Source organism: Myiozetetes cayanensis, unplaced genomic scaffold, assembly GCF_022539395.1.
Source record: "Myiozetetes cayanensis isolate MyiCay16 unplaced genomic scaffold, myiCay2020 scf2-11, whole genome shotgun sequence".
In the NCBI taxonomy this organism is placed as follows: domain Eukaryota; kingdom Metazoa; phylum Chordata; class Aves; order Passeriformes; family Tyrannidae; genus Myiozetetes; species Myiozetetes cayanensis.
Genome location: NW_026087411.1, coordinates 665,967 through 691,987, shown reverse-complemented (window position 1 = coordinate 691,987; position 26,021 = coordinate 665,967). Strand labels below are relative to the sequence as shown.

Below are 26,021 nucleotides of genomic sequence, written 5' to 3'. Positions count from 1 at the left end.
GATCCCGAGGGGTAATTGCAGTGACCGAGCCTTTCGGAATTAAAACCAAAAAGGGTCAAATACCTTTTCTTTGGAGTGGAGAAGCTCTGGATGTTTGCTTTTCATTTTTACTTTGCTCCTGGCTGTGTCCTGGCAGCAGAGATAGCTCCCCAAAAATAACACAGGGAACGGGACAGCTGGAGGTGCCCACAGGGAAAGGGAGATGATATCCCAGGACAGAGACTCCCTGGTGCCCTGGGAGGAGGCTGTGGGGAAAAGGGAAGGTGGGGGAAAGGGTAATAATAATGCTTAATAAAATTAATACTAATTATTCTAATAATATAATTTATATAACTATATAAATTATATGGAATGATTTATCTGCATATATACATATATATTAATTTATTATTGATGTTTAAATTATTTATGAAAGAAACTTTCCGAATATCCAACCTGACCCTCCCCGAGCACAGCTTGAGGCCGTTTCCTCTCATCCTGTCTCTTGTTCCCTGGGAGCAGAGCCCGACCCTCACCTGGCTCTCCCTCCTGTCAGGGGGTTTTTGAGAGCAAGAAGGTCCCCCCCGAGCCTCCTTTTCTCCAGGCTGAGCCCCCCTCCGCTTCCTCAGGTGTTCCTGGTGCTCCAGACTCTTCCCCAGCTGCGTTCTCTTCTCTGGACATGCTCTCTGCCCTTTAATGTCCTTGTTTTCAGGCGGAATCCAAACCTGGAGGCAGGATTTGCGGTGTGAGCTCAGCAGTACCCGGCACAGGGGGACATGCCCTGCCCTGTGCCCGCTGCCACACCCTGCGTGGCTGCTGCACAAACCGGGTGATGACCCCACTGGGGTGATGACCCCACTGGGATGATGATCCCAGAGGGGTGACGATCCCGAGGAACCCTTTTGAGAAATCCAGTTGCTGTTTCCCCCTTTGCCCCAGGATAAACCCCGGTCGTGCCCAGCGCCAGCCCGCTCCCCAGAGCGCGCCCCCGTCCATCCCGCGGGATACCCCGCTCGGCTCCCGCCCCTCCCGCTGCTCCCGGGCGGGACCAGCCGGGGAGGAGCCGTGGGGAGGATGCGGGAGGGGGCCCGGGGCCGGCGTGGGCGGGTGGGAGGGGGCCGCGTCTGGCCGGGATTCACCCACCGCAATCACTCCCCGTCCCCGGAGGCGCTTCCTTCCCCCGACGGGGCGGGCGGGCGGGCGGCTATAAAGGGGGCGGGCGGCGGGCTCGGCCATGCCAGAGCTCCGCGGCGGCGCCGGCCGCCCCCTCCGCCGGCCATGCGGCGGCTCCCGCTGCTGCTGCCGCTGCTGCTGCTCGGGATGGGGCTGGGCGAGCCGGGAGAGCCGGGGCAGCAGGGGCCGCTCGCCCCGTCGGGCGCGCAGTGCCTGCAGCACGCGTGTTTCGCCGTGTTCTGGGGGTCGCGCCCGTTCTCGGCGGCGAGCGCGGAGTGCGAGCGGGGCGGGGGGCACCTCATGACCGTGCGCTCCACCGTGGCCGAGGAGGCGATCGCGCTGCTGCTGCAGAACCGCGGCGGGCGCCTGTGGCTGGGGCTCAGCCTGGCGCCCTCGCTGCGCTGCACCGAGCCCTCCCTGCGGCTCCGCGGCTTCCGCTGGGTCACCCGGGACAACCGCACGGACTACATCAACTGGGCGCCGTCGGGGCCGCGCTGCGGCGAGCGCTGCGTGACCGTGTCGCGGGACCTGCTCTGGGAGGAGCGGCGCTGCGAGGACCCCGCCGACGGCTTCCTCTGCGAGTACAACTACGGCAGCAGCTGCCCCCTCCTGCCGCCCGCCGAGGGGCTCGCCGTCAGCTACGCCACCCCCTTCGGCGCCCGCGGAGGGGAATTCCTGGCGCTGCCGCCGCGCAGCGTGGCCTCGGTGCCCGCCCTGGGGCTGGAGCTGCGCTGCGACGAGGACGGCGAGGGCGGGCGGCTGCGCTGGGGCCGCGCCGCCCCGGGAGCGTGGCCGTGCCGCCTGGGCGGCGGCGGCTGCGAGGGCACCTGCAGCGAGGGCTCGGGCCGGCCGCGCTGCTCCTGCCCCGACGGCTCCGTGCTGGCTCCCGACGGGCGCGGGTGCCGCTCGCCCTGCGCGGGGGCGCCCTGCCAGCAGCACTGCGTGGTGTCCGGCAGCTCCTTCGTGTGCATGTGCGACGCCGGGTACCACCTGGGCGCCGACGGCAGCACCTGCGAGGACAACGACGACTGCGCCAGCGAGCCCGGGCTGTGCGAGCAGCTCTGCGTCAACACCATGGGCGGCTTCGAGTGCCGCTGCCACCCCGGCTACAGGATGGTGGACGGGCACTGCCAGCGCGAGTCCCACTGCTACCGGGCGCCCTGCGAGCAGAGCTGCGAGGACGTGCCCGGCGGGTACCTCTGCGGGTGCTACGAAGGCTACGCCGTGGACCCGCGGGACCCCAGCCGGTGCCAGCCGCACTGCAGCGACAGCCAGTGCCCGCCCCTGTGCGACCAGTACGGCCAGGACTGCAAGTGCCCCGAGGGCTTCGTGCTGGACGACGACGAGCTCTGCGTGGACATCGACGAGTGCGACATGAACTACTGCGAGCACAACTGCACCAACCACCCCGGCGGCTTCCAGTGCCACTGCCCCGCCGGCTACCGGCTCGTCAGAGAAATCGACTGCGTCCCGGTCCCGGAGCAGGAACCGGAGGGACCGTACTCGGGCGATTTCGAACCCCAGACGCTCTCCCCCGACGCGCCCGTCCCGCGGACGCCCGCGCCCAGCCGGACCCCCCCGAAGGCGGAGCTGCTCCACCCCGGTGCCCTGGTGGGCATCACCGTGGGCGCCGTGCTGACCGCCCTGGCCCTGCTGGCTCTGGGGTACCACCTGGCAAAGAAGCGATGCCGGCCCCCCGCCACCATGGACTACAAGTGCGGGGGTCCCCACGAGAAGGAGCTGGGGCTCCAGCCGGTGGCCTCGGGCTGTGCCGGCCCCGCACAGAAACTGTAGGGGCTCCAGGCAGGACGGAGAGAGGGAGGTGGACCGAACTGGGTAATATTTACACACCTCGCCCCTGCTGCAATTTTTTAATGATGATTTGGGAAAAGCTGTGATCAACTCACTTCTAAAAATACTCGCTGCTTTCTACCCGGCTCTTGCAATGCTGGCGCCAGAGAGCCAGGAAGGCAGGAGGCACGGAGGCTGCTCCGTTCCTGCTCCGTTCGTTCCTGCTCCATTCCCGCTCCCTTCGCAGGCGGCAGCCGGCATTCAGCTTTCCTTTTCCCGAGCCAGTGGTCGGGGAAGCACCAAGGAAAAACCTAGGAGGGACATCTCCATCTGGAACGGTGTGCACCGCCTGAGTGACTCGGTGGGGACTGTGGAAGGTCGCCTGGCCCCCAAACCCTCCCCCTGGAGCCGGGCTGGAGAGGGTGGTTTTCCGGGACTGGGAGGCTCCTGCCTTTGTCCGGAGTCGGGTTAATTTGTTTTAAACTGATAGTTGATTGAAGAAGGAGCAAAGGTGTTGTGGGCAGCACTTTATCTGACCCCTCTGCCCCCCGTGTCTGCACTGTGCCCCCACGCCCCACCCCATCCCTGAGCACTTCCCAGCTGAGATCACTGGTGGTAGCGTGGACCCAGCTGAGTGTCACCCGCGGGGGCTAAAATGCCCGATTCCCGTTCCCTCACGTTGTTTTGGGGCTCTCTGTGGGGCGGGTTGGGTGGAGGTTAAACAGGGACACGACGCTGCCGGGGTTGGTTTTTCCGTGGTAGGGAAGGTTTGTGGCGCCACGGAGCCTCGTGCTCCCCACCCAATTCCTTCCCTGATTTCCCACCCTCGCTGCATTTCAACTGATTCAAGGTATTTTTACCGACCCACTTACGATCCCTCCTGCCCACAGGGATTTTTCCTGCTTTCCCTTGACCGGGCCTGAGTCTAATCCATGCTGGAACTCACAGCAGAACATTCCCACGGGGCAGGATCCTGCCTGCTGCTTATTTTCCAGCCATGGCCTGGGGGAAGATCTAGAAAAGGATGTGTTTTTCCAGCTCCGTCGTTCCATGGGGGTCCTGCTGCGGCGGCCGTGGTGGGGTGAAGCCGGCAGCTGCTGGTGGGAATGTCGGAGCGGGTGCTGACAGCTTTATGCCAGTGAAATATCATCCCAGAGCAGCAGTTTGCTTTCCCACAGGAAGTTTGGCGAGCCCGGGATCAGAGCTGGGGGGTCCTGTTCCCCCACCACTCCCCCCTCACATACTCTGAACCCGCTGACATGCAACATCCCCCCTGGAATGCTGAACCTACGCTGCAAATTCCAAGGAAAATCAAAATAGTGGTGTGAACTGTGGGTTTCCTAAAAGGCTGTTGCCCCTGGGGCCGGGTAACAGAGGGTCTTGTCAATAGACAATTAGAGTGAATGATTTATTGCAAATTTAAGTCTGTGGCAGGTTTATTTCAGAACAATTTGGCTGCAATGGAAAGGAGGGATGGAGCTGTTTGCACTACCTATAGGAATGGAGAATATCAAAATATAAAGGAGTCACTTAAGAAAATATATAAAGAGAAGAAAGAAAGAAAGAAAAAGAAAGGATAAGAGTAGACAGTGGAAAGATACCACCTGTGGCTCCAGTGAGGGCACTTGCTGTTGCAATTTTGATGTGTGATGGTCACAGCCTTGATCCGTCAGGGGTGGGGGAAGCCCCCAAAACACAAAGCTCCAAGGGTTAAAACACCTTCAGGCTCAGGTGGGAACACCCAGGTACCTCCCCTGCCTGATCCAGCACTGTGGATCACACACAACCCTCTGGTGGGAGCCCCAGAAATGAGTCTGGGGGCACCTCGGGGGTCTTTGGTGGTTTATGGCCCCTTCTAAGACGTGACCACGTTTGACCCTGAGCCAGCTATGCCCGGTCAGAAGGGATGAGCACCTTCTGGTTTATGGGATAGCTCCTGGGAGGAGAGGACGCTGGCATGATAAGAAGCATCATCCCACCTTGCAGGAGCTGCTTCTTCCTGGCCTTTTCCCTCATCTGGCTTAAAACTCAGCTTGTTGTTAAACAAAGTCAGTTTGTCATGGTCGCCCCTCCGGTGCCTTACATGGGTCAGAGGTTCTGCCACCCAAAACCCCTGCTCCTCCCCTTCTGTGCTTCTCTCAAATTCCCACTGTGGTGGTTTGTCTTATGAAAAAAGTGTTTGAGACACGCAGATGTCTTTAATTCCTTCCAAAGGTCCTGCCCCCTGTTTTCTTTCCCCCTCCCCAGCACATTTGTAAATACTTATTTATTTATTGGAATTATACCCTCCGTGATGTCACGCAGTGATCCTGTGTGGAGACCAATAAAGCTTTTACAGTCTGGTTTATAGAAAGCTGCTGAGGAAATGTTCTTTCTCCCCTTCCCAAAAAATGACTGGTTTTCCTCACCGAGCTCCCGGAACCACCAAAAAGAACCCAAGAGCATTCAGGGCTGAAAACGTGCCCGACCGGTTATTTCCCCAGTGGGATTAAAATAGAAGGAATGAACCGTAAATAATGTACAAGAACAATAATTAAAAGGACAAAGTTAAACCCCAAATAAACCCAATAAGCTGGAAATGGCTCATTTAATGCGACCTCGATGCTGCCCAGCCGGTGTCACCCCTGTGCTGTTCCTCACCTCGAGTTCCTGGGGGTTCTCAAGTTTACCCGAGATTTGGCACATGAAATACAGTTTGGTCCCATGCATGCTAAAATCCTGGGAGTCTGAGGGGCAGTGGGAGTGACTGTTGGTGGGACCTCACTCGGCTATAGACGTGGAGGGGCTGATGGGCTTGGGGACTTTCCCCTGTTTCTCAGGGCATGTCTTGGGAAGGAACAGGACCGTGTTTTTTATTGATCTGGAGGGGCAGGTTAATAAACCCCAATGGCATTTGGGGATCCTCCCCATCCCTGATCCCAGCCAAGGCTCCTGGGTGCCGAAGGGAGCGGCAATAATGACTCGGTCGATGGAATTCACGGTATCCCAGGCCAGTCTTATGGCTTTTTATTTTGGGAACTGCACAGCACGGGTGGGGCCGGCGGGACGGGCACGGCATCCATCCCCTCTCCCTCCGGGATCCCCTTCCATCCCCGGGGCCGGCACGGCGTGGGGGCCCCTAGAAGGTGGTGGTCTTTGTGAGGAGGGGCCCGGGCTTGCAGCAGGGCTGGGGGTGCAGGGGGTCCTGCTGGCAGGGCAGGGGGGGACACACGCAGCCCTTCCCCTTGTCGTCCCCCCGGGGGATGGCGCAGTAGTCGAGGGGCTCTTCCTCCTCCTCGTCCTCGTCGCCGTCCCTGTCCTCGGCGTGGCAGCAGCACAGGCTGGCGTCCAGGCAGCGCCGCAGCACGCCGTGGAAGGAGTGCCGGAAATTCTCGGAGAGGAACCCGTACAGGATGGGGTTGGCGCAGCTGTTGGAGTAGCTGAGGATGAGGGAGGCGTTGTTGACCGTGGCGTCCAGGCGGCCGGGCAGCAGGAGGTTGACCAGCTGCACCACGTAGAAGGGCATCCAGCACACCACGAACACGGCCACCACCATGAGCACCAGGCGCGTGAGCTTGCCCTCGGAGCGCCGGCGCTGCTCCCAGCCCACCCGCTGCGCCACCGCCCGCATCTTGCCCACGATGAGCAGGTAGCACAGCCCCATGGCCGACACGGGCAGCAGGAACCCCAGCAGGGTGGTGTACACCACGAAAGCGGCCGACCAGGCCGGGCTGGGCCACAGCAGGTTGCAGGCCACGGCCTGGCCGTCGTGCGTGGCCGCTGTCCCGGCGAAGACGGGGATGGGCGAGGCCACGAGCAGGGAGAGGAGCCACACGCCGCCGTTGACCATCTTGGCCACCCTGGGGCGGCGGTAGGTGGCCGCGCGCAGCGGGTGCACCACGGCGATGTAGCGGTCCAGGCTGAGCACCGTCAGGCAGAAGACGCTGGTGAACATGTTGAGCCCGTCCACGCCCAGCACGGTGCGGCACAGCGCCCGGCCGAAGGGCCAGTGGTGCAGCGCGGCCGAGGTGGCCACGAAGGGGATGCTGAGCATGAAGAGCTCGTCGGCGATGGCCAGGTTGAGCAGGTAGATGTTGGTGGCCGTCTTCATCTTGGCGTAGCGCAGGATGACGAAGATGACCAGGGAGTTGCCCAGCAGCCCCAGCAGGCACACCAGGGCGTAGATGCACTGGATCACCACCATGCCCGCGATCTCGCCCGCCGTCCCTCCCTGCTCCGCTGGGCCCTGCCGCCGCCCGGCCTCTCCCGCCGCTGCGCTGCTGTTGGGGGGCATCTCGGAGCCGGCCCAGCTGGATACGGTCCAGAGGGGCACGGCGGCCGCCCGGGCCCCCGCCAGGAGCTGCTCGGCGTCGGTGCTCATGCCGGGAGGTGATCCATGGGGGGCCAGCCTGCGGGCAGGGCATGGGCAGAGAGAAGGGGTGAGAGCTACAGTGCATGGCACATCCAAGCCAATCCCCTGCTATCCCCCTTGGATCAGGCAGCTCTGGCCATGGCCCCCTGGCTGCATCTATCGATCCCCCCCCGCCCTGCCTGGACGCCTTCACCTCGCTCCTCAGGGCAGTGGCATCACTCTCCAGGTCTGAGCATCCCGCCTGTTTGGGGTCTCAGGGGGCTCTGTGGGTGTTTTAGGGGTCTCAGTGGGCTCTCCCGGCTGGAGCATCCCAGCTGTTTGGGATCTCAGGGGCTGTGCGGTGGGGTGGGCATTAACCATCTGTGGGGCTCCCCAGCTGGCAGTGGCAAACCAGGCACCACGGCCTGGGAACCAGTGCCAGCATGGCCTGGGAATCTGTGCCGGCATGGCCTTGGAATCTGTGCCGGCATGGCCTGGGAATCTGTGCCGGCATGGCCTGGGAATCAACGCCATCCACCTCAGCAGACCCTTGCAAACCTCCAGGATTCCATTAACCTTGCGGGGAAAGGAAAGAGAAGGAGAAACCGAGCTGGGAATATTTTACCTCTCAGCCTTCCAGGGATTGCAGGATCCTCCCGCCTCCCTCCCGGGGGGCAGCAGCCGGCGAGGGGAGATGCTCCGGTGGGATCCGCCGGCTCTTGGCAACGGAAAGTCTTGCTTGACCTGAGTCAGATGACCAGGAGGATCCGGACCTTTTAAAGCGAAAGGCAGAGCAGGGATGGGCACGCGGGCTCTTCCCCCGCTCCCGCATCCCTACGCCGCAGGCATCAGCTCCACATTAAAGAGAAGCAGAACGCAAGTTTCCCATCCAGGCTCTGGATTTCCGATGGAAAATAGCGCAGCAGACGTACCCTCCTCCCTCCGGGGTGCGGTGCCCTGCGGCGAGGAGCCGGAGCATCCCCCGGGCGCTGCCGGCGCGGAGCCTCCCGATCCCGCGGCCGATTCCCGGCGCTGCGGCGGGCGGGAGCTGCAGCCCGGCCCCCCCGCATCCCGCACCCCGCCCTCGGATCGCCTGCGGGTCCCCGCGGGGTCACCCCGCCCGGGGGAGGCAGGAGATGGAGGAGGGAGGTTGCCTTGGCAACCTCCCGCGTGCTCCGCATCCCACATCCCGCATCCTTCCCGCGCATTCCCGGCTTCCCTGTGCCCAGCCCGGCCCCCTCCCAGCGCTGCAGGGACCCCCGGCTCCTTCCTGCTGGGTCCCACTCCCTTGACAGGGAAGGGGCATCCCATGGCACCACATCCCTGAATCCTGGGAATGGGTGAGGACCAACCCAGCCTGGCCCCAAACCCAAGTGCACCGGGAATGTCATCCCAGATCTGAGCCTATACTGAAACTCGTGGTGCAATGAGTAAAAATGGGCAGAATTTGCGCTTTTTTTTTTTGCTAAGATCAAGTCCAATGTTAATCCAGTGCTGCCAAGCCCAACACCAACCCATGCCCCCAGGTGCCACATCCACAGGCTTTTACATCCCTCCAGGAATGGGGACTCTGCCACTGCCCTGGGCAGCTGTGCCAGGGCTGGACATCCCTTCTGGGGAGGATTTTTCCCAATATCCAACCTAAACCTCCCCTGGCATAACTTAAGGCCTTTCCCCCCACGCTGTCCCTTGTTCCCTGGGAGCAGAGCCTGACTCTGGCCTGGTTCCACCCTCCTGTCAGGGAGTTTTTGGGAGCGAGAAGGTTCCCCCTGAGCCTCCTTTTCTCCAACATTCCCAGCTCCTTCAGCTGCTCCTCCTCAGACTTATCCCAGCCTGGGCCATCAAGGGATGGAACAAAGGACTTTGGTCTCAGTTGTCACTGTTTCACTCTCCAAGCCATGGCACTTGGAATTTTTTGGGAAGCTGGAGCTGGCTGAATGACCCCATCTGCGCGTGGAAAGGGGCCTGATTGCTGGGGTGGGAATATAGGCAAACATATACATGATATTCCTGGGAATGGGCTCGGCACACATGGGAAAGCAGGTGCATTTTCTGCTCGCTGCTTAAATGTCCGAGCACAGTTAATCGTGCAGCTGGCACAGATCCCTGCTGGAATATCCGGGACACGGAGGAGGGCTGGCTCCCGGAGCTGTGGCAGCGGGAGCACCCCCATCTCCCCGCGCTGTTGGAATGGGGGATAAAGGACACAGAACTCCCTGGAATCTGTGGGCACGGAGGCCCAGGAGGGCCACGGAGCTCCGGGCGTTCCTGTTCCAGCCGGAGGCCGGAAAACGTGGAGCCAAACAATGAACCCACCCTGCAGATTGCAGGGACCCTCCGCCCCCCCGGGAGCAACAGGAAACTCCTAAATGCTCTCTTACTGTAAAGGAGGAAACTCCTCCACTGCCAGCAGGGCTTGGACCCACACTGTGCTCCCCAGACTTCCAGGGAAAAGCTTTGGGCAGGGAAGAGCCCTGGCTGCAGGGGGACCTTTTGGGGTGGTTGGTGCCACCCGAGCCTGGCTGTAGGGAGGAACGCAGAGATTCGGGATCACAGCCTCGTCACCAAGCTATTTTCATCCGTTTGCCTTAGAAGCCAAATTCCCATTTTCCCCTCCAGCGAAGTTCTCCAGATGGCTAATTCTAAAATATCCACACCTCCACTCCGAGATGGCATCAAACGCTATTTAAATAGGTTAAATCCCCTCCCAGCCTCAAAAAAATTTGGCTTTTCCAGGTGAAATCCAAAGCTTTTTGCTCGGGTTTATTGTTGGCACATGGATGTGGATTTTATTTCCTCCTAACAGCCACCTGTCATATATTTCATATATATGCCATATATACGTCATGTGTATTTCATACATATTTCATATATTGCCAGTATTTCCAACCCCAAGGCTCATCCTGTCACACTGGGTTTTCCAGCAGAATCCAGCTGGTACTGGCTGGTTTTTCCCTGTCTCCAACCGAAAAATCCACCCTGGAATGCGGCCAGAAGAGTTAAAAATGTCGTGTTCTTCTCTGCTCAAATGGAAAATCCAGGGAAATGCAGTGCTGGGCTGAACAGACTGTGGAGGGGTATTTTATCACCTCTTGGGCTGTTTTTAGTTTTAAATCTTTTCCCTAAAAAAAGAGATTTTTTTTTTGCTTGTTTGAATGAGACATACCAAGGGGAAAATGTTGGCAAAATGTCCTTTGAATATATGTTACATATATTTAATTATTTATTGTGATATATGCATTCATTATGTATTTATTTTAATATAGAACATATTTTAATATATATTTATTTTTATTTATCTTTACATACAATTAATTATAATACATTTATTATTACATATATCATATTGTATGTTATTTATTATGTATGTATAAATGTTATATATGTCATATATTATGTGTTATTATAGTAGTATATTATAGTATATAATTTATACTTAATTTATATTTTGCATCACATATTGTATATTGTATATTATACAGTTTCTGATATAAAATATATCATATGGTCTATATTAAGTTATACAACACCACATATGTAATATAATACTACATTGCTACATTTACTTATATATTAAACCACTTTAAATATGTATTAAATGGTATATATGTTATATACCATATAGTATATAAATAATATATAATATGTATTTGCATAGTATGTTGTACATTGTATATTATATTATATTATTATATATGATGTCCTTTTTTATATTTTAAGTTTTCTTTATTTTATTAATTAATCATTTAATAATATTTTAATACAATACTTCATACATTATGTAGCATTCTATTAATACATTAAATTCTATGACACTGCATTTAGTGCATGATACAGGATTATGTTGCTATAATTCATTGGGTAGATATTAAAATGCACTTTAAATGTCTATACAAATGCACTCTATATTAAATATCTGCTGCTCCGGATGAATCCCAAATCCATTTCCGTCTAACTGAAAAAAATCCAATTAATTTCACAATTTCAATTCCAAAATGAAAGGCGAAGCGAGAAGGAAGAGACATTTAAATGGTTAAATCATGTTATAGGGGTTTGCTGCTTCCAGTTCCAGGGCGTATCCCACCCTTCCTCCGGGTAAATATTCATCCACGGCATATCCCACCCTTCCTCCGGGTAAATATCCATCTTCTTCAGTTCTTACTTCCAGAAAGAGCTGGCAGCAGATGAGGAGAAAGCAGTGAAATTCAAATATAGCTGTGGAGTTCCACAAGGCTCCTCTGGAACATCCCTGGGGATGAGATTCCCTGGGAGCTCAAGGCTAAGGGCAGCATCCCAAACCCCAGGTTTTTCCCTGATTTCCAAATCTGGCAGCAGGAGCATCCCCCAGGGAAGAGGCTTCATCCCCATCCAGGCATCTGGAACGTGCCATTTCCAGGGATATTATTAGATTTTTCCCAAAAAACTCTCAACGCTCACCCCAGGGAGAGGCATCCCAAAAAATGGCTGGACAGCTGGGAATCCCCTTGTCACTGCTGATCCCCTGATTCCCAGGTCCTGGAGAGCGCAGAGGGGAGGATGCACCTGGCATTAGGCTGGGTTTGGACACAGAATCGTAGAAAATCCCAGGATAATTGGGGTTGGAAGGGACCTTTAGCATCCACGGGCAGGGACCCCTCTGACATCTGGGGGCACGCCTGGCTCTCCCTCAGCACTCAAACCGTTAATGTTTTCCACAAGTGACAATGGGCTCCGTGGAAGGGAGGCCGCTCTCGGCAGGGCTGGGATTTCCTGGCAGCACACAGGGCTCCTTTGCCTCGGGAAGCAGGGATCAGCTGGAACACCACACCTTTGGAGAGGGCTCGGAGCGCTGGCCCCGCGCCGGGAACACCCCACGCCTCTTGGGAGCCACGTCCTCACCACCCCCAGGCAGGGGCGAAGCCAGATCCACGGGCCCTCAGCCCTTCCCAGAGATCCTGTGGGGACTCACACCTGCATCCCAGGGAAGGAGCTGTCACCGTGGGCCCCAAAACCTGCTGAATTCCTGAGGAGAAGCTGCAGGGACTCATTCCCCCCTTCCCCACGGGAGATGGGACAGTTCCCCACCACACTCCAGCATATCCCGGCGTGCCTGCGGCACCTGGATCCGTGGAGCAGGGAAAAGCCAGGCCCGGGGGGGCTGCATGAACTTTCTGGGTGTGTTTTTTGCTGGCTCAGCAGCGGGAGAGTTGTGGCCACTGCCCCTCGCCCTGGAGGATGTCACCCCCACCCTTCCCGTTGGGAAGCTGCCGGATGGGGTGGGATGGGATGAGATGGGATGGGATGGGATGCTCCTCTGCGGCCACAAAGGATCTTTCCTTTTTTTTCTTCCAGATTATCTCAGGAAATAGGGACAGGGACACACGTTGAGGCTTATCCTGAGTGTGAAAGGGGGATTTGGGTTGTCAGTGCTGGGGATGAGCCGAGGGCCACGAGGGGCCTGGATGGCAGAGGATGTTATTCCATGCCGAGCAGGGAGGCCTCTGTCAGCTTTTTAGCTGTGGGGGGAAAAGAAAAAAAAAAAAAGGAGAGAAAAAGAGACAAACCGATTTTCCTGATATTGTTTTGCCCCTCTAAAGGAAATTCCAGGACTGGGAACCTTCAGGGAAACAATGAGCGGGGCTGGGGGTGAAGGTGGGCTGGTCCAGAGGACCTATCCCAGTTTTTTTGGACGAGGTTCCCACCCTGTTGTGGGTGGAGAAGGGGTGAGCCACTGCTGGCATCCATCCTGCTGCCTGCATCCCAGCCATTATTATTTTAGGAACCAGTTTAGGAGAAACTGTGGATGCCCCACGGCTGGAAGTGCTCAAGGACAGCTTGGATGGCAGGGCTGGAACTGGGTGGTCTTGGAGATGCCTTCCCACCCAAACCAGGCCTGCTCCGGCACAATGGCCGTGTCCAGGTGGGATTTTTCATGGCATGGGGGGCATCAGCACTGAGATCCATGGGCTTGAGTGTTCACTGAATGATGTTTCTGCCTTTCCCTGGTCTCCCTTCCAGCTGCAAGTCATTAAGTCGTTAAACCAAAATAAATTACCCCAAAGTTGTGCCTCCCTGCAGCTGGTCTGTGATTAATTTGTACAGAGAGCTGGAGCCAAACTCCTGCCCGTGCCTCTCCTCCTTCCCTTCCAGCATCTTCCCGAACTGAGGGAAGGGCAGCGGAGTGGGGATTCCTGGGATACTCAGTTCTCTGGGCCCATCCAATGGGAGCCGCTTTATTCCCTGCTTTGTGCTGGAAAGGGAGCAGCTGGTAGGAAGAACGAGTGGGAAAGACAAGAAAAATAAAATTTATTCCATTTTATATTAAATAATTTTCTGTTCATACTAAAATTAATATTAAATTCACATTCTCTTTATAGTAAATATCTTCATTCTGTTTTATGTTAAATTAGATTTAATATAATACGTCAGTATAGAATATATTAATATATATTTAATATATCTGTCTTCAGGAAGCAGATTCCCAATCCTGGGAAGCCTCTGCTCCTCCCCACGGAGCAGCATCTCCCAGCAGGAGCCATCAGATATTCCTTATACCCCGAGTAGTACCAGAACCCAAACTTCATGGATCATTTCCCACTGGGAACAGCCACGTTTTTAAGGGAATAAACCATTTGCACAGTGTTCCCTGGATCCCTCCCTCTCATGCCCATGTCCTCACCCTTCTCTTGTTTTCCTCACCCGTGGATCCAGTTTCCTCCTTTCCATCTGAGCTGGCTCAGGATTACAAAGGAATAAATGAGCCCTGGTGATTCGTGTGACCTCATCCCCAAACCCTCCTTTGGACGCAGGGTTTGAGTTCATTTTTACCTCCCTCCAGCTCAGAGGAATGAAGGGAACGTGTCCTTCCCTGTCTGTCCATCTCCACTGGAGCCAGAGGGGCCACGGGGACCCCCGGCCTCCCACCCCCCGTGGAACTCTCCAGAGGCTGCAAAATTGTTTTCCCCCTCCAAGACCAGCCACATTTGTGAAAGGAGGGTTTGAAAAAGCGAGATGAGCTGTGTCCAGAATACAAAAAAAAAAAAAAAAAAAACCCACTTGCATTTCAGATTTCTGACAACGTTCCAGCTGAGCTGGAAAGAAAACAACCCCAGGGTTCAATGCCTGGATTAAAAAAAAAGAAAACAGGCTGGATTTGCTGAATAGGGCGAAGCACCTTCCTCTGGCTGCAGGGACAGGAGGGGCCGGATCCCTCCCTCCCAAAAAACTCCACTTATCAAACAGCCTGAACAATTTCAGCTGAATCAGAGCAATTCCTGGCAGGCAGGGGAGGTTCCTCGGCAGGAAAACATCCCAGGGCCCACACGTCGCCTCAGCCCCACTGCCAGCGCCATTCCCGGGGCTCTGCTTCCTTATCCCAAGGAATCAGGGGTCTGGGGTTGCTTTCTTGACCTATCACAACATGACAATCCTATTATTAGGATCAGGATTTGCTTAGGAGAACAAAACCTGTTCCCATTTTAGGGTGCTCTGTAAGCTTCTGCTTTCCTCCCACTCCCTGTGAACATCCATAGGATTTTAGGATATCCTGAGTAGTATCCTGATATTCTATGACCCACAAGGATCATTGAGTTTAACTCCTAAAGCTTAATCTTTGGATTCTCCTCAGGTGCTTACCTGCTGCACCCAGATCCCAACCTTTAGAGCCTGCTCTGATGCCAAGGGAAAAGTGGGATTGGCTCAATGCTTTCCGGGATGCTGTACATCCCAGGGAAGCTGTGGATGTCTGGATCAGCAGTTTTGGGGGGTTTAAAATCTGTTTTTAGGCAGACTCTAAGTCATCCACTTCCAAGGAAACAGTCCCTGGTTTTAGGTGGGATAAGGTTTTCCCTGTGCCCAAGGGGCAGGCTTAGCTCTCCTTAGCTTGGCTTTGGCTGGAATAGAGTTAATTTTCCTCTTTTCCCCCTCATCCCTGCCTAGAGAACCCCCACTCCTGTCCTGTCCTCCTTCCCCAAAATGGCTGGATTCAGAATTCACAGCCAAGTTGCTGGCACAGGTGGGAAAAGAGGAGGGAAGCCCATGGATGCTGTGGGAACAGATGGGGATTAATAAACACATCAGTGGGTGCTCCTCAGGAAGAATTTTCCTGGATTTAAAGGGTTCCAGAGGCCCTTCCCTGGGGGCTGGGGATGGGATAAGTGCTGGGGAAGTGCTTTGCCCTGTGCTGTTTTCCCAGGGGGTTTCTCCCAAGAGCTCTGAGTACCCTGGGGCTCTGCTCTGCTGCCGAGGAATCCGGGATGACCTTGGAAAAATCCCTTCTCCTGCTGCCTCCAGGCCGCTTGTTTCCCACCAGGATGATGGATTTGCCTTTGATTTGCGTTCCTTCTGCATCTCATCCTCCCGGTGCTGTTGCAATGACACCCCTCTGCTTTTTCTGCTCCACTGTTCCGTGGCCTTGGAAGAGCTGGGAGTCTCCCAGAGCTGCTTTTCCACCCCCCTTGTGGGATAAACATCACCTCCCCAGGGCACTGCTTTGATGCCGGTGCGTTTCATGCAGGGCGAAGATGTTTTTAGGGTTGGGATGGGGATGCAGGCTCCCCAAGGCCATTCCCCGCCCGTCCCGCCGCGATCCTGTCTTTTCTCTCCAAATCCCGCTGCGTTCGCGGCCGAGCCAAACGAGGAAGGTGCTGAGAGGAGCCACATGGATAACGGAGCGAGAGGAGAGACTGAGCGAAGCTGCTGCTCCCCCTGGTTGTCACATTAAAGGCTGGAATGGAGCAGCTGGAGGGAGGGAAAAGCAGCTGGAAGTGGAGGGGACAAGGAGCTGGAGAAAGGGCTGGTGCTTTAGTTGGCAAAGTGAGGTGATGCCAAGCCCCTTTTCCAGGTAAGCCCCCCCAGTGCAATCCTTTTGGATTTTGGACGGGGCTTCTCAACACCTTGGATCTTCCCCGAGCCTTGGGACAGCTCCTGGGGACAGCGGGAAGCAGGAATCGCTGAATTTCACACAATCCCAGAATCGTTAGGGTTGGACGGAATCTTCAAGTTCCCTAATTCCAACCTTCTCTGCGCCGTGGGCGCTGTGCGAGGCTGTTCCCAAAAATCCCTGCCTGCTGCCCCCCCTCCATCCCCGCTTTTCCTGCCCGAGTTTCCTGAAGAGATCCCGAAACGTGGATATCTGCTGCCCTCTCCTGCCTACTCTGCCTGGGAGCCGCCAAATCCCGGGATCTGGGGCGCTTAGAGGTGTTATTTTATTCTTCTGCTTTAGGCTTTAACACTGATTAAAATCCCCAATTCGTTCCCAATAAAGAAAATCGATCATTTAAGAGGAGTGGGAATAGGATCTTTCCACAATTCCAGACAAGATGGTACTGACCCATTTTAAAACTTCTTTTTCCCTTCCTAAAATGCCATGTTTTTGGGACATGTGGGAAAACTGCATCTCGGATTAGGAACAGGTTATTGGCATCTTCCACTCGGTCGCTGCCACCTTGTTTTCCAGAAAAACAAGTAATTTTAAAGTTCCCAAGCTTTTTTCCCCCCCCTCTTAACTTTGGGGTTTCTGTTACCCCATGGGGAAAAGCAGCTTTCAGGAATGTGACTGTTTTTTGGAAAATAAAGGTAATTACAAAAAACTCAGTGTAGTTTACAAATATATAATTTATAAAATATATATATATATAAAAATATGGGGAAAATGTTTCAGGAGAATCCTCAGCGTGTCCAACCCTGGATGAATAATAAGGTAAAAAAAATGGGTTTATTCACTTTGTGCAGTTACAAAGTGAATATCCACAAAAAATGAGGGCAGCCTGGAAGGCTGATGGTATTTTGGCCCTTGCTTCCATTTGTTCTCTGCACGGATCCGCTGGATGGAGCTGCCTGCTCCTCGGGGTGTTTTCCCGCTGTTTTATCCCCAGAATCCCTGGATTCCCTGTGAATCTGCCCGGTGGGTGAGGAGGCGGCGTTATCCCTGCGGGAAGGGGAGCCGGAGGTCAGGGCTGTGCTGTCCCCCCTCGCCGATGGCGGGGTGGGGAGCTGGGCCGGGCAGGGGTGTGTTTACCCGGTCTGGGAATCACAGTGGCCTTCCTTATTCCTGGCCTGGCCGCTGTCCCGGCAGCTCCTGGGCTCTGGCAGACACTGCTGCGTTTCACAGCCCCGCTCAATGCCCCCCTGTGTCCGCTCCTCCGAGCATTCCCACCTCCTGCTCCTCCGAGCATTCCCACCTCCACGGCAGCCTCGGCATGGGGGAGCTGCCGCCTCGGGATGGGGGACGGCCGTGGGGTGTCCCCAGACCTGCAGTACCCCGCGTGGGGCAGGTTTGGGGACGAGGCGCGGATCCGGCTGCCGGCGGGGGCTGGAGCCGTGGCCAAGGTACACAGGACACGTCTGGGAGCCGGCTCCGGATCCAGCTGCTCCATCCCGATGCCTCTCACGTCCTCCCCGCGGGGCCGGGACACGTGGCAGGGGCTGCGGGAGGCTCTGGGAAGTGGGTTGCCCTGCCTGGATCCCATCTTTCCCTTCCCAAACCCCACGGTTCAGGATGTGGAGTTCAGCCTGTCCCTAAGCTGGGGTTTCATTTGCACTCACCAAAGTGAAGGGGGTTGTTCCCAATTCCCTCTGTGTGCCCAAATCGTGGATTTATTGGCGTGGAGCTTGCAGAACATTCCCCTCAGGAAACAGGGAAGGGGCAGAGGCAGCAGGAAGGGCCCCTCCTGTCCCTTGAATCCTGAGGATTTGCAGGGCCGATTCTCACAGGTGTTTTAAACTTAAAGGAAGATGCAAAAAGCTGGATTTATCCCAACTCCAGCAATAGGAAGGACCCCCTGAATCCACATCACCCCAAACCAGACCAACTTTTTAACCTGGAGAGCTGAGGATGGAGAGGGGAGGAATTCGGTGAATTATCCATCCTGCTCCAGTCTGACCCCAGCAGCGAAGGCCCCTGGCAATTCCCCCCTGGCCCCTGCCCCTTTGCCATAAACCTGCTGGAAAAACGCATCCCAGGTTTGGAGGACTGGGAGCTGTTGGAGAGGACGTGCAGGGTGAGAAATCCTAATTAATATTTAAACAGCACGGTGGAATTTGTCTAAATCCTGCTGGATTAAACGGCAGTGGCTGAGCTTGGATTCCCAACGTACAGCCAAGCTGTGCAGAAATACAGTGGCCAAAGGAATGCTGGGGAGCTCCAGTTCCATCGGGATTCGGGCCAAATGCTGGTGTACAGGGAGTGGGGTGTTCTCCTCGATGGGAGCTGCCTATCCCAAAACTGATAGGAAGGGGGAAGGAAGAACTGGGAATAGGTGAGAGTGAAAGGCAACGACAGCTTCGTGTAATGTCCCAAATTCCCTTAACATTCCAAATTAATGTTTCCAATTAACATTCCAAATTAATATTAATATTCCCTCAATATCCCCGGTTTTCCCCTGAGCTCCTGCGCTCTCCTTCTGTGGCCGCAGCTCGTCCTGGTGCCTTTCCTCCAGGGCATTTCTGGGAAGAGCGGGATGAAGCCAGGACAGAGGGATGCATTTACCCTCCCTAAACCCGGCATGACATCACTCCCCGCTCCTTCACACCATATTAATTAACTGCACCTTATTTTGGAGCGCTGCATCCTGAGGCTTTGCCGTTTCCTATGGCCTCCTCGAGGTTTCCTGGCTGCCAGGACAGAGGCACAGGGAATTTTTATGGCAGGGCACCGCTGGAACCCGACTGGGCATGAACAGAGCCCAGAAATAGCAAACCTGGAGCAGCTCTGCCCAATCCCTGCTCCGGTGGGAGGAAACCAGGGAGCCGGGAAGCAGCTCCACGGCCCAAGGTGGGACAGTGACCACAGGGACGGGCTGTGACACCTGGATGTCCTGGGACACGCCTTGCTGGGAAGCTGCTCCTCAGTTTAATCCCTGTATTTATTTCTTTTCCTGCTCAGGCAGATGGATTCTCCCCTATTCCATCCACCCACATCCCAGATCGCCACCGAGGCAGGGAAAGGCTGCTGTGCTTTTTCCCAGCTGCACATCCCATTTTTCCCGGGTGAGGAAACCCTCCCTGTGCTTCCCAGAGCCTGGCACTGGAGCAGGGAGGCCACTGGCACCTCCAAACCATTCGCAAACAGCTCCTGTTTGCTCAGCAAAACGCTGGGAAAGATATAAAATGTATTTCTTTTCCGTGTTTATTGCCCTCAGGTTTAGCCCCCCAGTGCCAGGAGTACCATCCCGAATTGTTTCCTTTCAAGGTGGCCACAGGTTTTTTTCCCAAGTTTTCCAGGAGGGATTTTCCCTTAAACCTGGCTCTCCCAGCTCGGCTCTGCCTCTACACCGGCCAGAGGGGGAAGAAACATATGTTTTGTTTCCACTGGTGCAAACCGGGCTGGAGGCAGCATCCCCCTGGCTTTCCCAGGGGAAATCATCCCACTGGGATCCCTCTGGAAGCTCCTGAGCCTGGGAATGTGCTTAAATCCATGGCAGCAGCGGAGCTGCACGTTGGATCTGCGGGCTCCCCTTGCTGTATGAACAGCTGGAGGAAAAATAACTCCCTGCTTCCATCGCTAGAGCCCTACCTGAGGAAATGTTTTTTCCTGCCTGGAGCCGGGATCTGGCAGCTGGGAGAGCAGAAAGAGCTGCTGTTTGCCCAGGCAAACAGCTGCGGTCGTGCCTGATGGTCCCGGCTCTCCCATTCCCCCCTCAGCATCCCTGTGCTGCTCAGGGAGGCGCGGGAAGGGCCCTCCTCTTCCATATCCAGCTTTTCACGTGGCATTCGGCATCTCCAAGGGAGGATGCTGCGGTCCAGGGGCTCCTTCCTCCTGCTGTCCCTGTGCAGCAGCCTCTGCCAGGGGGTCGGGAAGGAAGGCAATTCCCAAAATAGCTTTTTTCGCCCGGGTTTTCCCTGTGATGTGGTGCCTCCAAGCCACAAACCTCCCGATCCTGGTGGCCAAGAGGGAATGTGCAGGATGCATCCCATCCCTGCGGCATCCTCTGAGTGCTGCTCCCGCTCCAACACTCTCAGTGAGCTGGTTCAGCTCGTTGATCCAGCAGAGAGCAAACCCTGCCAGGAAAAGGGGGATTTTCTGCTGGTTTAGGGAGTTGGAGCCCGGCTGGTGGGGAGAGGAGAGGGGCAAACCCCGAAAGCAAAGCCAGGAATATCCTGGCAGCAGCCACAGTTCCGGTTATCCAGGTGGATATTTTGCTGGGCAGTTCCACGAGCAGTGTAGCCCAATGGGAAGGGCAGGATTTTAAGGATTGGGTCATCCTGGCTCTGCTAATGGCCCTGACTTCTCCAGACATCACTTCCTTCACATGCACTCCAACAGGATGCTCCACAGCTGGGAATGTGCCAGGAACTGCTAGCACAGGTTATTATAATAATGCAGCAAGTGGTGTGTAAATTAGGGAATGCTCCCCTAAAAACAAAATCACCCCGATCCTAAAAAAACCCTTGGTATTTCAGGGGAGTTTGAGTCTGCCCACACCCTGTGAAGTCCCAGTGGGCTATGGGGAGAAAATCTCTTCCAAAGGAAGGAAAGTCTCTTCTCCTCCTCTTTGCTGTTATCTGTGGGATGAACAAATAAAAACAAGGGAGCAGGGAAGGGGAAGGATGATGCAAGGGGCAGGAGCCCGGGATCTGAGCCGTGTTATTACGGAGAAAATGACCTGGCACCGAAAGAATTAAAATAATGTCATTCCTGTTTGCTCTGGCTCATGTTTAATCCGCCCGTCACCCTGACATTTCCAAAAGAATTTTTCAAGTATGGAAGTTCAAAAAAATTATGCAACTTGACAAAAGCGAGGGGGGGATATTGGAACATGCGGGAATAAACCGGGAGCTGGGAGCTGGAAGCGGGCTGTGCCCCCCGCCGTGGGGAGGGATGCTGGCATGGGTGTGCTCCCACAGCTGTGCCTGAAGGGGTTTGACCAGGAGTTGGGATCAAACTGGACAGCCTGGGGCACCAGCAATCCCAACCCAGCTTTTCCAGGGGTCTGGGTCTCCTTTTGGTATCCCACTGGCTGTGTGCTTCCCTGGGGAACGGAGAGCCGAGGGCAGAGCTGCCGCTGTGCTGCCCCTTTTCCTCAGGGAACGGGAGTTGGGGAAGGGAAACAGGGGCAGGTCGGCACCTCCCGAGCCGGAGCTGGGCGATGCTCCCTGCAGGAGCCCCGCCGGAGCTCATTTGCCGGGATAATTGTGTGCTTTGCCGTTAAGCGTATTGATTCTGAAAAGTTAATCAGACAATTTGGAGGCGCTTCCATCTAAAAACAGAAAATCCCATTAAACTGATTAAAACTGAATCCATCTTAAATAACCCCCTGCACCTTAAAAGTGTTGAAATAGCGAAGTGTATTCAAATAAAATTATTTCAGTCAAACAAGGCTGCCGGGAGCTCTTCCCGCCAAGGCCTCACGCGTGGCTGCCGAATTTTGGGATCACGGGGAGGCTGGGGAGGGTCTCGCTGGGGCAAATCCTTGGGTGGCAATGCTGGGGACAGGGGGGTGAGTGTTGAGCATGTGGCCACGTCTCGGAGTGGGGAGGATGTGGCACAGCCATGCCTTTCCAGAGTTATTAGGAAAAATTTCTTTGGGAAGGGGTCAGCAAATCCTGGAATGGGCTGCCCGGGGCAGTCATGGCACCCCGTTCCTGGAGGGATTTAAAAGCCCTGTGGATGTGGCACTTGGGGATGCAGTTTAGTGGTGGCCTTGGCAGTGCTGGGACACAGTTGGACTCCATTGCCTCAGAGGGCTTTTCCAGCCCTAACAATTCCGGGATTCCATGGCTCTCCTTGCAGCTTGGGGAAAACACGGTCCGTTCACAGAAACATTGGATTCTGCAGCTGCACCAAGCCTGGGGAATATTTTTGGGTGTTCTAAGCATTATGCTGAAACCTGGACAGCCTATGGAAAATGATGCTGTGCCCCTCTGGAAAGGCCCAGGTCGAGAAGGTGTCTGGGATCTGCTCAGCACTAGGAAGCCCAAAGGACTCTGGGGTGGATGCAATGTGGGTACAGATCTTCCAAACCCGGAGGCAGAGCTGCTCTTCCTGTGCTGGAAGTGCTGCAGAAGGAGCAGGGAATAGGATGGGACGGTTTGGCAGCGGGAAGAGCTGGGGGTGCCTGTGGGACAGGCCTTGTCCTGCTGTCCCAAGCTGCAGGGAGGAGCTCCCTGGTGAGGGCAGCACCTGGATTTACACACCCCAATGCTGAGAGGAGGGAGGAGATAGCACTGATGCCAACAGCGCTCCCATCCCTGCCATCCCATGGGATGCAGCCTCTGGCTGTGGCACTGAGTTCCTCAAATCGACCCTTCCCCAAATAAGCACCCACTCCTGGCACAAGGCAGCCCTGGGAGCAGCCTCTGTTGAAATTCCAGCATGGAGAATCAGGCAGAGCTGATTCCAGCTGTTTGAGGGAACAAGGAAAGGCCTTATCTGCCCAGGGTTTGGGGTTGTCCCTGATTACATCACTCAGAGCTTCCACTGCCAGAGTGATGCTATCGGAGGCACCGGAGACTGGGAGATAACCAGGGATTGCTCCAGCAATTTGCTTCCAGATTTGTTTATTTTCCCCTTTGGAGCTTCCACCTCTCCTGTTTGATAAGTTCTGATTGTGGGCCAGTCTGTGTTAGTGCAGAGAGCTCTGCTCTCCACCTTTACAGGGAGCACTAGTGGGAATAACCACATCCCTAGGGAATGATGCCCCGAACGGGGAGCTCCGGGCAGGATCCCTCTGTAGGGAGGGATTCTGAGCATCCCACCCCAGCTGGCCTGAGGTTTGCTTTGAGGGTGATTCCCCTTTCCAAAAGGATTGCTTTTCCATGTAGGACAGGCTCTGGCCCACTGAGGTCCCCACTATGAGAGGAGGAGCTATAAAATTCCATAGGGAAGTGTCACTTCTCCCTGCCCATGGACACGGTCTTGCACACACCTTTCTCTACCAAAACATCACCTCTTTGGGTCACCAAAGCCAGGAAAAAAGGTTTTCCATAGGCAAACCCTGTCAAGAAATGTTTGGACAATGCTCTCAGGCACGTGGTGGGATTCTTGGGATGCAGGGCCAGGAGCTGGACTGGATGATTCTTGTGGATCCCTTCTGACTCAGGATATTCCAGGAGGCCCAGAAGGTGGCTTGGGCAAGTCACAGGGGCTTGAAGGGATGAGGGGGGGCTTTAACCCTTGTGGGATGGAACCAGCAGCAGCGGGATGGGTTGTGGGCTCCTTTCCCTTTTCCCAGTGCCCCAGCTGATGTTTCCACCCCAACCTCGTCCTGCTCCCTGTTTGCCGAGCGGGCAGGGAGGGATCCGCACCCGCGGTTCCCAGCCCTGACCTCGGCGGAGCTGACACGCTGCTTTATCTCCGCCGCAGCCTCCGGATGCTCCTTGCAGCGTTCCCAACAAAGGAGGTGCCGGCCGCGGCAGTTTTTCACGGCGTCGTTCATGGCTGCGGCTGCCGCCGGGGAATAAATCCTGTGTGTCCCCCTCCCTCCTTCCTTCCCAAGGCCGGCGGGTGGGTGCCAGCCGAGCCCCCCGCGCTGCTCCTAATCCCACGGCACAGTGGGAGCAGGGGGAGCATCCCCTTCTGCAGCGGGAGCCCGGGATAATGGGGAGCCCATTAGCATCTCTATGCGCGGGGGCTCGGGAGCAGCGGGATGCAGGGACGCTTCCTGAATCCACATCCTGGCCTCCCTGCCCTCCCAGGTGCTGTTTGCCCACCGAGGTGCCGGGGCTGGAGGCAGCTGCGCATCCAGCGCCAGGAAGCATCCTCATCCTCATCCTCCTCCCGCTCCGGGGGCCCTGCATCACAAGGCCCGGGGTATTTCCTCGGCTGGGGGGGCCGTGTTTGCCGGGAACCCCGGGAGCTGATGAGGTGTTAATGGGAGGAGGGATTCGGACCGGGATGGAGGGCAGTGAGGGGGTCACCCCCCCTCATGAGAGCAGCTGGCTGGGAAAAGCCTTATTTTGCAGTGGCGAGGTGTGGAGTGGGGGTCTGGGATACAGGGATGCCTCAGGGGGCAGGGATGCTTTGGCCAGAGGCAGGATGGCCTCTGTGGATTGGGAGAGTTATCCTGTCAGGGGGTCTTTTGTGATGGAAGTGGAGGGGGAAAGGAGGGGGAGTGAAAGTTGTGTGTTGCAGTGAAAGTTGGGATGTTGGAACATCCCTGTACCCTCACCACGGGAGCTGGGATGCTGACAGGGAAAGCTGGGATACCCTTCCAGTGAAAGCTGGGATAAACCCCAGGTATAAACCCCAACACATAAACCACAATCCGGGTACTCCCATCGGGTAAATCCTGGTGGATGAGGACACACCCAGCACATCCTCAGCTGGTATCTCCGGAGATAAGGAGCAGCCCCCACGTGCTCCCAAGCGGAGCCTCGGCTGATGAGGTGTGTAGTGGTCCTGTGTCCTCTCCAGAGTGGATTTAACTCTGATGGGAGACCTCAGGAAGCGCTGTCTCCTCTGCAGAGATTGAATCAGCTGGAAAATGGGGCTGGAAAGGGTTAGGGATGGAGACAGGGAGGCTGCTCCTGCAGATAAGTGGTGCCCTCGCTGCTTCCCAGCTGGATTGTGGCTGGGTGGGACTGGATCATTGCATGGCCCCAGGGAATGAGTCTTCCTTGCTGGGGAAGAGCAGGGACACCCGTAGTTCCTGCTGCAATCCAGCTGAGCCCCTTGGAGGGGTATCAGCACAGCTCCCAGGGGTTTGGGATATCTCCTTTCCAAACCATAATAATTTGGGACTTTTGACAAGGGCATGGAGTGACAGGATCGCAGGGAATGGCTTTAAGCTGAAGGAAAGTAGATTTAGATTGGATATTATGAAGAAATCCTTCCCTGGGAGGGTGGGGAGGCCCTGGCACAGGTTGCCCAGAGAAGCTGGGGCTGCCCCACCCCTGGAAGTGTCCAAGGCCAGGTTGGATGGGGTTTGGAGCAACCTGGGATAGTGGAAGTTCCCCTAGGGCGGAACTGTGTGGACTTTAGGGCCCCTTCCCACCCAAACCATTCTGGGATTCTCTGATCCATGAAAAAAATAAAACTGAAGACCTTGGGGTTGCTCAGGTGCCCTCGGGGACCAGCTGTGAGGTCCTGCCCCGTGGCTTTGCCTCTGTGGGGCTGGAATTGCCCAGGGAGGCCCACAGGAGGAACCAACCCACGTGTGTTCCTCGCAGCAGCTCCCAAAATCCCCTGGGCACACACCTGGGATGAGGGGGGGGGGGCCCTGTCCCTGCTCCCAAGCGGATGGAAATAGCAGCAGCTCTGTTGATTTACAACCGCAGCCCCGACTTCCCCGCGCTGCTTTTGCTCCCCGACAGCTCCGGATCCCGTGTGTTGTTTTTAACAATCCTCCCTTTTTCCCGGCGAGCCGAGGGCACCGGAGTGGCGAGGGCTCCCCTGGATACTCCCGGGGGTCTGGGGCAGCTGCTCCCTTCTCCCCTTTGGAAAAACAACCCCCGGTCCTCCAAGCATAAAAAGCCTTTGTGCGCTCGGGCCCTGCTCCCCTGGGAGAGGCAGCGGGATCGCACCCTGCGGAGGGAAGGGCCGGGAGGCAGCAGGAGCCGCCCCGGGCGCCCCAGCCATCCCGCAGGGTGATGCCTCCCCACGCCAGCCCCGGCAGGAATGTTTGCTGTCACCGCAGCCTGCGGCGAGGAAATATTTTCCAAGGAAAAAAAGGCCTCCCAGTGTATTCCGCGCCGCCGGCTTCCAGCAGCCGTCTGTAGCCGTCTTGTTCTGCCGCCGCCGGGACACCTTCCCGGAGGAAGAGAGGAGGCAAAGGTGGGAGAGCTTTAAAAAGCTCTGGTTAAGGTTGTTCCACCCTCCGGAGCAGGGGAT

General features: G+C 56.0%; 2 protein-coding genes across 2 annotated transcripts; one reads left to right on the top strand and one right to left on the bottom strand.

Annotated features, from left to right (window-relative positions):
- Window positions 1-1,242: 1,242 nt before the first annotated feature.
- Window positions 1,243-5,296, top strand: THBD (thrombomodulin). The gene has a single exon (XM_050314928.1). The coding sequence runs from the start codon at window positions 1,258-1,260 to the stop codon at window positions 2,944-2,946; it is 1,689 nt and encodes a 562-aa protein (XP_050170885.1). The 5' UTR covers window positions 1,243-1,257; the 3' UTR covers window positions 2,947-5,296.
- SSTR4 (somatostatin receptor 4) lies at window positions 5,270-8,355 on the bottom strand. Its single transcript, XM_050314930.1, has 3 exons — window positions 8,206-8,355; window positions 7,899-8,046; window positions 5,270-7,331 (listed from the first exon to the last, which is right to left on the bottom strand). The coding sequence occupies exon 3, from the start codon at window positions 7,301-7,303 to the stop codon at window positions 6,062-6,064; it is 1,242 nt and encodes a 413-aa protein (XP_050170887.1). The 5' UTR covers window positions 7,304-7,331; window positions 7,899-8,046; window positions 8,206-8,355; the 3' UTR covers window positions 5,270-6,061.
- Window positions 8,356-26,021: the final 17,666 nt, after the last annotated feature.